The 13,627-nt window shown below is 39.3% G+C and overlaps 1 protein-coding gene and 1 non-coding gene across 2 annotated transcripts; one reads left to right on the top strand and one right to left on the bottom strand.

Annotated features, from left to right (window-relative positions):
- The first annotated feature begins 860 nt into the window (after positions 1 to 860).
- TAS2R5 (taste 2 receptor member 5) lies at positions 861 to 13,400 on the top strand. The gene has a single exon (XM_045792479.2). The coding sequence runs from the start codon at positions 3,010 to 3,012 to the stop codon at positions 3,895 to 3,897; it is 888 nt and encodes a 295-aa protein (XP_045648435.1). The 5' UTR covers positions 861 to 3,009; the 3' UTR covers positions 3,898 to 13,400.
- On the bottom strand, positions 8,285 to 8,386 carry LOC123789744 (U6 spliceosomal RNA). Its single transcript, XR_006778902.1, has one exon. It is a non-coding gene; the product is annotated as a U6 spliceosomal RNA (small nuclear RNA).
- Positions 13,401 to 13,627: the final 227 nt, after the last annotated feature.

Genomic DNA, 13,627 nt, shown 5'->3' with positions numbered 1-13,627 from the left:
TTGTTTTCTTGGTTGAGCAGAAGCTTATCAATATTGTTACTCCGTATAGGATAGACTGCTGTGTTGATGCTGAGTAGAAAGCCATAATTTGCCCCCCTGAGGGTCTCTTCTGATACTTGTATTCCCATTGGCTTCCTTTCCTTGATTCAGGTACTGTGAGAGTGGCTGAGGGCTCAGAGCAGAGGAATAGTGGGCGTATGAATGGAAAGGACTTTGGTAGAAAGAGGTGTGATAGTGTTATGGCCAGCATGGTTAGGTTGCATCAAAAGTAGACCCAAGCGGTTGCTCTGGTAAACTAGGGAACAATGAGACTGTCACTCTTCAGATACACTCCTTCACTACAGCCCTTGATTGGGGGCTGATACAGTTCTGTATGGAAACGAACTGGCACTGTGCTTCCCAGACTTCTCTCCACCTTGACCTCCTCTAGCACATATTATTCAGCAGTAAATATTTATCCTGTCTCATAGTTGTTTTTACTCATTTTCTTACCCTATTTTTTTCTTTGTTTCTCTTCCATTGAAACAAGCCTGTGTGTGTGTATAAATAAAACTCTAGGTTTATATATTCAGGTTACAAACGTGTTAAAACAGTGTTAGTTATTTGCCTCGCCCTCCAGAATGTCAGCTCTGTGACAGTAGGGACTTTGTTTTTGTGGTGATTGTATCCCCAGAGCCTGGACTGGGGGCCCAGCACATGCTAGGCATTTGATAAATATTTGCCAAGTTATTCATAAATGTTGTTCTTGACCTGTTTATAATATGAGGTGCTTTGCTTTTGCCACTCTTGAGATTCCCAGAATGTCTTATTTTGGTTTTGCAGAGTTAGGGTGGGTGGGAGCAGGGTTCAAGGGTACTGTGGATTTTACTTGCTTCCTTTGGAAGGACAGTCTGTAGCTGTGGTTTGTTCCTCATCTCAGATTCTAGGCCAGCTTCACGCAGATGCGGATGGAAGTGAGGCTCTTACCTTCGAGAACATTACTTGTGTTCACAGCTGTGTCTTCTTGGTCAGAGAATGGATTTCAAAAGGACAGTGACAGAATCCGAACTCTGAGAAGTGAAATGTTCTACCCCAATTCTGTATCACCCTTGAGATCTGAAGCTTAGCCAGGAGCCACACACATTCGTGGCTGAAGCAAGGCACAGTCTGGGACAGCAGCGAGACCCCTTTCTGTAGCTGTGTTGATGGTTGTGGCTGTGGCTGAATTCTCATTGTCCTGGTTGGAAACAGAGTCCTTCTGGTCTGGGGTTTTGGAGAATGGATCCGAAAATGTAAAGGGATCCCCAGCTCATTGTCCTGGGTGTGCTGGCCCCTCAGGGTCTTCTACTGCAGGAAGGTCATGACCCCTGAACACACTCTGCTTGTTGCTGAAGCAGAGGGCTTGGGGCTGGGTTTTTGGTTTCTTCTGGGATCTTTCGAGATCACTTTGCTCCTTCCTCCACACCCATGTTGCCTTCCTCAGAAGCTAGCCTCGCCTTCCTCCTTCTTTCTGATTCAATTCCTCTTTCTCCTTGTTTCCGCATAGTTTCTGATCTGGTCTGACTACTGTATTGGTTTTCTGCGTGCGGTGTAACAGCACATACTCAGCAATTTAAAACAACACACACATTTACGTCACAGTTTCTGTGGCTAAAGAGTCCAGGCACAGCCTTAAGTGGGCCCTCTGCACAGAGTCTTAAAAGCTGTAGTCAAGATGTTGACTGGAATGTGGTTTTTTTGGAGCTCAGGGAGCTTTTCCAAGCTCACTGGTTGTTTGCAGAATTCAGTTCCTTGCAGTTGTTCCACAAAGGTCCCTGTTTTCCTGCTGCTGTCTTCTGGGGACCAATCTCAGCACCCCACAGTTCTTGCCATGTGTCTCTCTCACAGCCTGGTAGCCGGATTCTTCAAGGTCAGCAGGAGGGCCCAGTTTCTCTTCCAAGACTTCAACTGATTAAATTAGGCCCACCCAGGGTAATTTTTTTGAGTAGCTCAAATGCAACTGATGTAATTACATTTGCAAAAGCCCTTTATCTTTGCCATATAATGTAAGCTACTTGTAGAAGTGACAGCCTGTCTTACTTACAGTCCCACCCTACTCAAGGGTTATTCAGGGTATGTACACCGAGGGGTGGAAATCTTAGGAGCCGTCTTAGAGTTCAGCCTTCCATAAACATTTGTGTTAGGCTGGTCCTAGGGAAGTTGGAGTCTGCACAATAAATGAAACACTTTCCTATATTTGTTGATAACTGTGCTAGTGTTTTTTCACTTATTTGAGCTCATTTCCTTCCCCTGAGACCTTGGTGAGAGATATGTGCTGAGTCATGTGTGTGTGGGTAATTGATCATAAAGGACAGATGACCTCAAAGACTCAGATTAGCGGTAATGGCTCCTCTCCCTGACTTCCAGTTTTTTATTGTTTGGCACTTAAATGTACTGTTTTTGTTCTCTGATTGTTTTCTTCCCTAAAATTTCCCCTGCTTCTCTCTTTGATAGTGAAATATATTTTACTTTATTATTATTTTTTTGATAATGAAATATGTTTTAAATTTGAGTTTATTCAGCTTTCATGCTTTAATGTTCAGAATACTTTTTATAAAAATAAACAAATTTTATAATATAAGCTCCATTTGACACTGTATAAAACCTGAGAATGTTTTGATTTGATCTTCTTATTGAGAGGTCTTGATATATTACGTGCTAGTGTCTAGATGCTAGCTCATGACCCTTGAGAAGGGGAATTGGTGTCTGTAGTATTATTTTAAATCTCTGAGTGTAGGCTCAGAGTGCATTCATGCGGATGCAAATACAGAGGGGATCATAACTTCTAAACTCTCTGTGCCTGGTCACAGCTGTTCAGTCTTGAAGGACAGGGTCCAGAAGGGCAAGTCCAGATTTTGTGGTGTGAAAACTTACCTTGAGGGTGGTATCACGCTCCGGGGATCTGAGGCTCAGCCACAGCCACACACGTTCGTCTGCTGAAGCAGGACATCTTCTGTGACAGAAGTGAGAGACTCCTTCCTGTCCCCAGCCATGCTGACTGCTGCCTTAACACTGCTGATGGTGGTGGCAGTGGCCGAATTTCTCATTGGCCTGGTTGGAAATGGAGTCCTTATGGTCTGGAGTTTTGGAGAATGGGTCAGAAAATTCAACGGGTCCTCATACAACCTCATTGTTCTGGGCCTGGCTGTCTGCCGATTTCTCCTGCAGTGGCTGATTATGATGGACTTAAGCCTGTTTCTGCTTTTCCAGAGCAGTCATTGGCTTCACAATCTCAGTGTCTTCTGGATCCTGGTAAGCCAGGCCAGCCTCTGGTTTGCCACTTTCCTCAGTGTCTTCTACTGCAGGAAGATCACGACCCTTGAACACCCTGTCTGCTTGTGGCTGAAGCAGAGGGCCTATTGCCTGAGTCTCTGGTGCCTTCTGGGGTACCTCATGATCAGTTTGGTAGCTGTAGCCCGCATTGGCTTAAAGCCCTATCATCTTTCCCAAGGCAACAGCAGCATTCTGTACCCCCTCAAAAGCTGTCACTACCTGTATATATTAAAGCTCAATGCAGGAAGTGGGTTGCCTCTGATGGTATTTCTTGTTTCTTCCGGGATGCTGATTGTCTCTTTGTATAGACACCACAAGAAGATGAAGGTGCATACAGCTGGTAGGAGAGATGCTCGGGCCAAGGCTCACATCACTGTCCTGAAGTCCTTGGGCTGCTTCCTTATCCTTCATGTGGTTTACATCCTGGCCAGCCCCTTTTCCATCATCTCCAAGTCTTCTGCTAATGTCCTCATTGTCTTCATCTCCGAGACAGTCATGGCTGCCTACCCTTCTCTTCATTCTGTCATATTGATCATGGGGAATCCCAGGGTGAAGCAGACTTGTCAGAGAATTCTGTGGAAGACAGTGTGTGCTTGGAGAGCCTAGAGAAACGTGTGCTCAGAATACTCTTTCGAGACACATTTTGGTAGCTCTCTATATGGGAGCTGACTTTCTTATCTTTTAAATTTTTTCTTCTCTGACACCAAATCAACAAATGAGCTACAGAAACACAGAGTAAAAACTAATACTGTTTCTCTTTTGGCAATGTGAAGTCTAACTGTTTTATTGTATTATAGAAATCAAGGCTGGGGCTTTACTTTTGGTAAAGTAGGTGTTATATCTGTTTATATATATACTAAATAATTCATTTCTTTTTAAATTACATATATAAGTTGTGTTTTTCCTATTATAGGGAACAGAGATTAGGAATAATTAATATAGAGATCATTAATTTTTATTAAATTTCACCTATCCATTAATGTTAGTTGTTTTAGATAAGCTTTTTTAAAAAAAGAAGTATCAAATAATTTTCCCATTTCTCTACTGTAGTAGTTCTAGTTATCTAACTGAAAAACAAAACAACACATCTTTATATTTCTAGAAGGTCCTTTGAGGCCTAGACTTGCTTTTTACAATAAAAGTCAGTTGATCTTCTAGCCCAGGACCTATATAGGAACAAGATGGGAATGAGGGGAACTTGCTTCTGCTCTCAGAAAGAGCACTGCTCCCTGAAGAGGTGAAGCCTCATCCTCTTTGCTCCGCTCTGGTCTCTGCACAGACTGAAGTCAGTTTGAGCAAACCACATCTGTGAGTTGGATGGAGATCATCTATGTCAAATCCATGGCAGCAGGAACTGTGTCTTTTTCTGTCTTCTCCTAGGTTTCTGATGCCCAGAATACTCCCTAGCTTATAATACACAGTAAATATTTTCTAAATGATCAATTAGCTGTGTTAACTAGTCTTTCGATTTCTCTTTTGTGTTATAAAGAAACTGAGACCCAGAGAGGGCAATGGCCTGCCCAGGGTTTTGTAGAGATTCCAGTGTAGTGCTGGGACCAGAACTCAGTTTCCTGACTCTGGGGCCCGGGCTCTTTCCTCGGACAACATGCTACCTTCCTAAACAGCTAGCTTTGCCTTTGGCGTCTCTGAATCCCATCCCTCTTCCTATGTGCTTTCTCAGTCATCTTTTTAGCTTTGTTTGAGCACGTTTCTTTTGGTACAGTTCCAGGGGATCTGGAATTCGAAGGACAATACTTGATATACTTACAATTTTTTTCACTTCTTAGGAACCATGCTTATCTACTTTCATTAATCTATTCTACCCAACATGTGTCTTTTCCTTACCTAAAGCTGTGAACTGAAGTACATGCTAGACACCTGTGGATGTTAGTCATCATGAAGGGGAGAACTGGCTCCTCTGATTTCATTGTGCATCGTGTGAGGTCAAGCACTGTGTTTTGTCTTCTGGGAATGAAAATATCCATCCATTTCAAGTGGAGAGATGCTGCTCCTTGGTTATATTTTTAGTAATAGGATGAATTTTCCATTATGCTGTGCCTGTCTTTATACAAATGTCCTTTGTGACCAGTTGTAAGAATGATAACAGTACCTCCCATTTGTATTGGGCTTTACATTTTATGAGGTATTCTTATATATTGCCCATTATCTTATTTGATTTTAATAACAACTCTATGTAGTTAATATTTCCATCCTCATTTTATAGATCACAAAACTCAGGCTGGAGTTTCCAGTAAACCTTAAGTTCCTCTTGTTCATACTTATAAGACTTCATGCTGGGATGAGCCTGTGGAATGCTCAAGTTTATGAGTATTTTTCGGCAGATGAAATAAACAACTCATCTTTCAAGTTTGTTGTAACTTGAAAGGTATTGGTGGGTTGCCTGGGAGCCCAGATCCCAATCATGACTGAAGTTTCTATGACTGGCTCTTCATAGGGACAAAACACTTGCATTTTCCCACTTTTTGGGATTAGATTTCCTTCCTTTTCTAAACATGATTTAGCTCACGATGGGTGTGAGGCTGCTTTGTGTTTTATCCAAGAAAACAAATCTGGAGGCAAATCTGTGCTCTTGAACTGATGCCTATGTAAATCTTTTCTAGTTTGCATTCCCAGGGCTGCAGCTGGATCCATGTGCACGTGCATATGTGCCTGTGTGCGTGCGTGGGTGTGTATAGATATCACTAGCCTTTCTTTCTGTTGTGTCGTATGATGCAGCCTGGGGAGGACTAACAAGTTTCAAACAGGAACATGTTTCTATTCCACTCCCCATTGTTAGTCTCACTGCCCAGATATAGTCATATTTTGCCATTTGCCTTAGTTTTTGTAGCGATTACTTTCACAACTCTAAGATTTTGCCTCTTTTACTTGGTGTAACAACTTTGAACTGTAACTTTTCAATCCCATCCATCAGAGTTTGGGGATTATCTCACTTAACCCCAAAACCATTCTCCTCTCCTAAATTTGATTAGTTTTGTTTGTCATTAATTGTATAACTTTAAGTAATATATTTTTAACTTTATTGTTTTGAAACACAACTTATGATAGTATCTGCAGAATCTGAATAATGTAGAAGGAAGAAATTAGTTCTTCATCTGTCCTGTACTTTTCCCATATCCTATCTCATGTTCAACTTCAAATGACTTAAAGAGAAAATACATTTGTTGGAAGGAAATTGGCTGTCTCACAGAATCAATGAGAAGACTGGAAAGTCAAGATCAGAATGGGAACGAAGAGAGTTTAAACAACTGAGAACACGACCAAGTCACTCCCTGGGGACTGATGCTGGCACCACCACACACGTTTCGACTGTCAGCATTATGCCTCTGATATGGCCAGTGCCTCTGTGAATGTGCCCCTGAGTCCTAGCTCCAGGGTCCAAAGTCCTGCCTGTGAGCCTGTGGTTGGCTGATTCTAGGTCACACACCTGCTGTCTGATTTCTTCTTGGCTTCTGAAATATGTATTTTTAAATGAAATAAAATAACTCAATAATTAGATTAAGCAGCAGAATTGATATAGATGATGGTAAATTAATGAAGACTTAAACTGTAATTAATGAACTGGAAGTTTAGCTCAAAGAACTCTTAGAAGAAAACAGGAAGCTGTAAAAAGATGGAAAATGTAAAAGAAAAGAACAGCTATATGGCACTGGAAATAACAGAGTAGTTATTGTGTAACTGGAGTCCCAAAAGAGATGGGAAAAATGAATGGAAGGAATGAAACAGTTGAAGAATTAATGACCAAGAGTCGCACCAAGTTAAAGAAAGGTAAAAAAACCAGGTTGGAAAGGTGCAAAGACAGAAAAGATGGAGAACCCTTCACACTTAAGAACATTACAGAAGAATTTAGGACTATCAAAGAGGGGGGTGCCCGAGTGTGCAGTTGGTTAAGTGTTCAAGTCTTGGTTTTGGCTCAGGTCATGATCTTGGGGTCCTGTTATTGAGCTCTGTGTTGGGCTCCACGCTTAGTGTGGAGTCTGCTTGAGATTCTCTCTCTCCCTGTGCCTCTGCCCCCCCTTGTGTTCTCAAATAAATAAATAAATAAAATCTTAAAAAAAAAGACTATCAAAGAGGAAAGTTTATAAGGATATCATAAGAATATCAAAGGAAAGTTTATAAAACTTCAAGAGAGAAAGAGCAGATCACGAATATGAGTGATACTTCTCAGTAGAATGTAGAAGAAAAAAATTTTGCATTATGCTTTATTTTAGTAAATACTTCATTCTTATTTTCAAATACCACCAAGAAGAAAAGTTGAAAAGTATTTTTCTGGCTAGCAGCATATGTTAGTATTGATTATATACAGGGAGTCAGTTATGAAAATGTCAGCGAAGACTTAGTGCATTGATGATCATGAGGTTAGTGAGCAGATTCTGAAATGTTTTAACAAACAAGGAAGATCTTGAAATTCTAAAGGATTTTGAAAGAATGTGAAATCACATTCACAAGTGAACTAAAGGAGTCAATGTTGAATATAATTGGAGATGATTCTAAGTTTCTAGCACAAATAATTGCCAGTGCTATACAATTTGATAGAGTGAAGTAATGGAAATCAGAGAAATAGACAAAAAAATTAAACATAAAGGTTGAAGACAAAAGAAACTATCAGGGGCAGCTTACTCTCAAGGAGAAAGCCTTAACAGTATATGGCATTTTAAGAAAGAAGCTGAAAACAGCTGAAGTGCTTTCCCTTAGTGGGACACTAAGTAGAGTGGCTTCAAGACCTCTACATTCTACACTTAAGTTACTGGCAAAATTATGAGTAAAGATTAGGTAGCTGTGAAAACATTTATCCTGTATTTTTAAAAAGTGTATTGTTAAATGAGGCTATTTTCTGGTTCAGATTTTTAGACTATAATGAAACTCATCTATACAAATTACTGTGCTCAAAGATTTGAAAGAACAAGTCCCAGCTTAAGAGTTGTGAATGATTGACTGAGGCTGAGTGCAAAGGCTTGCAGAGACATATTTTTCTAGGATTTTTGGGGGCTTTTTTGTGTGTGTCATCCTTGCACAAGGGTCATGCTAATCTTCTGTATTGTTTCAGTTTTAGTATATGTGTTGCCAAAGTGAGGACTCTTTCTAGGATTTTTATTAGGATTGTTTTTATTTCAGTTAGTGCTCTGGTTACAAAGATGCATAAGTTTTCAGTAGTCTAATTCCACATTATTTTCCTCATAAGGCCTTTTATTTTTTGTGTATGATTTTACAGAGTTTGAAATTTTATAAGAACACCTATATAACTTGATAGCAGGAAGGTTAATTTGTCATAGGTTTGTCATGAGGATTAAATGAATTAGTACATGTAAAGTGCTTAGGAGAGTGCCTGGTGCACAGTAATAGCTATAACTATTTATCCTTAATATTGTTATCATACTAGTCTTTGGGAAAAATAACTTTAAATATTTGCACCGGCAAGGAATAATTAAAGACACAGAAAACAGAATAGAAATGCCAGATAAATGTGGTTTGGCAGTGGCTTCCTAAGTTTGTGGGTACTTCACCATCCCTTGTTATTTTCTTCAACCCTGCCCACACCTTTATAAATCTTTTATCAAATTCTCTTAAAGTATCTCTTTGTGTGTATTGCTTCTTCTGATATATATATTAAAAAGTTAAGTTTGTTCTTTGAAAAGACTTACAAGATAGAAAATCCACTGTCAAGATAGATTAATAAAAGAGAAAAGCTGATGACATTATCTTGTATATAGAAAATCCTAGGGAATCCATGATAAAAAAATAATAGAAGTGATAAACAACAAGTTTACAGATACAAGATCAATATACTAAAGTCAGTTGAATATCTATACACTAGCAATGAATATTTCAAAATGAAATTAAGAAAACTCATTTGTAGTTGTATTAGAGAGAATAAGATATGTAGGAATATTTTGACAGAAGACATATAAGACTACAGACTGAAAACTGTTTAAAAAATTGTGAAAGAAATTATGGGGCGCCTGGGTGGCACAGCGGTTAATCATCTGCCTTTGGCTCAGGGCGTGATCCCGGCGTTACGGGATCGAGTCCCACATCAGGCTCTTCCGCTATGAGCCTGCTTCTTCCTCTCCCACTCCCCCTGCTTGTGTTCCCTCTCTCGCTGGCTGTCTCTCTCTGTCGAATAAATAAATAAAATCTTTAAAAAAAAATAAATAAAAAATTGTGAAAGAAATTAAAGAGACCTTAATAAATTGATAGACATACCATGTTCATGGATAGGAATACTTAATATTGTTAAGATATCAGTACTCCCCAAATTGATCTACAGATCAGCACATCTCTATCTGAATCCCAGTTGGCTTTTTTTTTTCCCTCAGAAATTGACATTTATATGGCTTTGCAGGAGACCCATAATAACCAAAGAACAAATTTGGGGGATTCACACTTCTCAATTTTAAAATTTAGTGCAAAGCTATAGTAATTAGGACAGTGTGGTACTGGTGTAAGGATAGACATATGAATGAATGGAATAGAATTGAGAGTCCAGAAATAAACCCTCATACTATGGTGAAATGATTTTAGTCAAGGGTGCCAAGATAATTTAACAATAAAAGAAGTCTTTTCAACAAATGGTCCTGGGGCAACTGGGATATCCACATGGAAAAGAATTAAATTGATCTTTACCTCACACTTTATACAAAAATTGACTAGAAATATATCACAGACCTAAGTGTAATACCTACAACTATACAACTCTTTGACAAAAACTTATGGGAATAAATCTTGGTGACCTTATGTTAAGCAGTGATTTTTTAGATATGACACCAAAAGCACAAGCAACAACAACAAAATAAGTAAATCAGACTTCAACAATTTAAAAAACATTTGTGCCTCAAAGGACCCCATCAAGATAGTAAAAAGCCCAGTTATAGAATAGGAAAAAATATTGCAAATACTATATCTGATAAGAGACTTATGTCTGAGATTTATAAATAGTTCTTATAGCTCTATAGTAAAACGATCTTCTAATAAAAAACTGGATCAAGGCTTTGAATATTTTTTTCATAGAATGTATACCAGTGGTTAACAAGCACATGAAGGTGGGTCGACATCCTTAGTCATTAGGGGAATGCAAATCAAAACCACAATGAGATAACCACTTCATACCCACCAGGTGGCTAGAATAAAAAAAGACAATATTACATGTTAGTGAAGATGTGGAGAAATTGGAATTCTCATTTGTTACTGGTGGGAAATTGACCTTTTTCTATTTGAGTGAGTTGACACACTGTTACATTAGTTTCAGGTGTATAACTTAGTGATTTGATAGGTTTATACATCATGCTATTAAAAACCATCATTATTTTAAGATATGACTGCGTACCTGGAAACCCCCAATAATCAAAAAAAATTAGGACATAAATTAATTTAGAAAGGTAACTGGCTGTATATAAGGTTAATACACAAAACTTACGATTAGTGAACATGAGTTTTTAAAAGATGGTTTTTCACAGACTATAGTATTCTATAAAATTCGAAGACAGTTTTAGATAGTACAGGCTTTACGATGAAAGTTTCAGATTTTCAATTTTGGTTGCATATGAGATCAGTCTGGTAGATTAAAAATATCCCAATGCCCGGGTCATGCCCACGGCCAATAAATTAGAATCTCTGAGATAAGACCCAATCATTATGTCTTTTAAAGCTTCCCTGGTATGCTGCCGAGAGCAATCTACACTTTCAGTGCAATCCCTATCAAAATACCATTGGCATTTTTCACAGAGCTGGAACAAACAATCCTAAAATTTGTATGGAACCAGAAAAGACCCCGAGTCACCAGGGGAAGGTTGAAATAGAAAACCAAAGCTGGGGCATCATGATGCCTGACTTCAAGCTATATTACAAAGCTGTGATCATCAAGACAGCATGGTATTGGCACAAAAACAGACACATAGATCAATGGAACAGAATAGAGACCCCAGAAATGGACCCTCAATTAATCTTTGACAAAGCAGGAAAAAATATCCAGTGTAAAAAAGACAGTCTCTTCAATAAATGGTGCTGGGAAAATTGGACTGCCACATGCAGAAGAATGAAACTGGACCATTCTCTTACACCATACACAAAGATAAACTCAAAATGGATGAAACACCTCAATGTGAGACAGGAATCCATCAAAATGATAAGGAGAACATAGGCAGTAACCTCTTCGACATCAGCCACAACAACTTCTTTCAAGACACGTCTCCAAAGGCAAGGGAAACAAAAGGACTTCAAGATAAAAAGTTTCTGCAAGGCAAAGGAAACAGTCATCAAAACAAAGAGGCAACACACAGAATGGGAGAAGATATTTGCAAATGACACTACAGATAAAGGACTTGTATCCAAGATATACAAAGAACTTCTCAAACTCAATACACGAGAAACAAATAATCAAATCAAAAAATGGGCAGAAGATATGAACAGACACTTTTCCAATAAAGACATATAAATGGTTAACAGACACATGAAAAAATGTTCAAAATCATTAGCCATCAGGGAAATTCAAATCAAAACCACATTGAGATACCATCTTATGCCAGTTAGAATGGCAAAAATTGAAAAGGCAAGAAGCAACAAATGTTGGAGAGGATGTGGAGAAAGGGGAACCCTCTTACAGTGTTGGTGAGAATGCAAGTTGGTACAGCCACTTTGGAAAACAGTGTGGAGGTCCCTCAAAAAGTTAAAAATTGAGCTACCCTATGACCCAGCAATTGCACTACTGGGTATTTACCCCAAAGATAGAGACGTAGTGAAGAGAAGGGCCATATGCACCCCAATGTTCATAGCAGCATTGTCCACAAAAAACTGTGAAAGGAGCCGAGATGCCCTTCAACAGACGAATGGATAAAGAAGATGTGGTCCATTTATACAACGGAATATTACTCAGCTATCAGAATGATTACCCAACATTTGCAGCAATATGAACGGGACTGGAGGAGATTATGCTAAGCGAAATAAGTCAAGCAGAGAAAGACACTTATCGTATGGTTTCATTCATTTATGGAACGTAAGAAATAGGGAGATCAGATCGGTAGGAGAAGGAAGGGAAGAATGAAGGGGGGATAAACAGAAGGGGCAATGAACCACGAGAGACTATGACTCTGGGAAACAAACTGAGGGTTTCAGAGGGGAGGGGTCTGGGGGATTGGGATAGGCCCATGATGGGTATTAAGGAGGGCACGTATGGCATGGAGCACTGGGTGTTATACGCAAACAATGAATCATGGAACACTACATCAAAAACTAATGATGTACTGTATGGTGACTAACATAACATTAAAAAATTTTTAAAAAATGAACTTTTGGGTCTTCTTCAATATAAAATCCTCTGCACAGCAAAGGAAACAAGTCAACAAAACTAAGAGGCAACCCACGGAATGGGAGAAAATATTTGCAAATGACATAACAGATAAAGGGCTGGTATCCAAGATCTATAAAGAACTTCTCAAACTCAACACCCAAAATACAAATAATCCAGTCAAGAAAAGGGCAGAAGACATCAACAGACACTTCTCCAAAGAAGACATACAAATGGCTAACAGACACATGAAAAAATGTTCAACATCACTAGCCATCAGGGAAATTCAAATCAAAACCACAATGAGATACCACCTTACACCAGTTAGATGGCAAAAATTAAAAAGGCAGGAAACAACAAATGTTGTCGAGGATGTGGAGAAAGGGGAACCCTCCTACACTGTTGGTGGGAATGCAAACTGGTACAGCCACTCTGGAAAACAGTATGGAGGTTCCTCAAGATGTTAAAAATAAAGCTATCCTATGACCCAGCAATTGCACTACTAGGTAATCACCCTAAAGATACAGAGGTAGTGAAAAGAAGGGGCACATACACCCCAATGTTCATAGCAGCAATGTCCACAATAGCTAAACTGTGGAAGGAGCCGAGATGCCCTTCAACAGATGAACGAATAAAGAAGGTGTGGTTCACATATACAACGGAATATCACTCAGCCATCAGAAAGGATAAATACCTACCATTTGCATCGACATGGATGGAACTGGAGGGAATTATGATAAGTCAAGCAGAGAAAGACAATTATCATATGGTTTCACTTATATGTGGAATGTAAGGAATAGTGAGGAGGACCATAGGGAAAGGGAGGGAAAACTGAAGGGGAAGAAATCAGAGAGGGAGACAACCATGAGAGACTCTGGACTCCAGGAAACAAAGTGAGGGTTACAGAAGGGAGAGGGTGAGGGGTTGGGGTAACCTGGTGATGGGTATTAAGGAGAGTACGTGTTGTGATGAGCACTGGGTGTTATATGCAACTAATGAATCGTTGAACACTACATCAAAAACTATTGATGTACTATA

The sequence above is a fragment of the Ursus americanus genome, chromosome 3 (assembly GCF_024610735.1).
Source record: "Ursus americanus isolate L20-20 chromosome 3, mUrsAme1.1.p, whole genome shotgun sequence".
In the NCBI taxonomy this organism is placed as follows: Eukaryota; Metazoa; Chordata; class Mammalia; order Carnivora; family Ursidae; genus Ursus; species Ursus americanus.
Note: the sequence above shows the minus strand (reverse complement) of the source record. Positions and strands in the feature narration are given on the sequence as shown.

Excerpts from the sequence above, each read along its gene's own strand:
- TAS2R5 (XM_045792479.2), top strand. The coding sequence starts at position 3,010 with ATGCTGACTGCTGCCTTAACACTGCTGATGGTGGTGGCAGTGGCCGAA.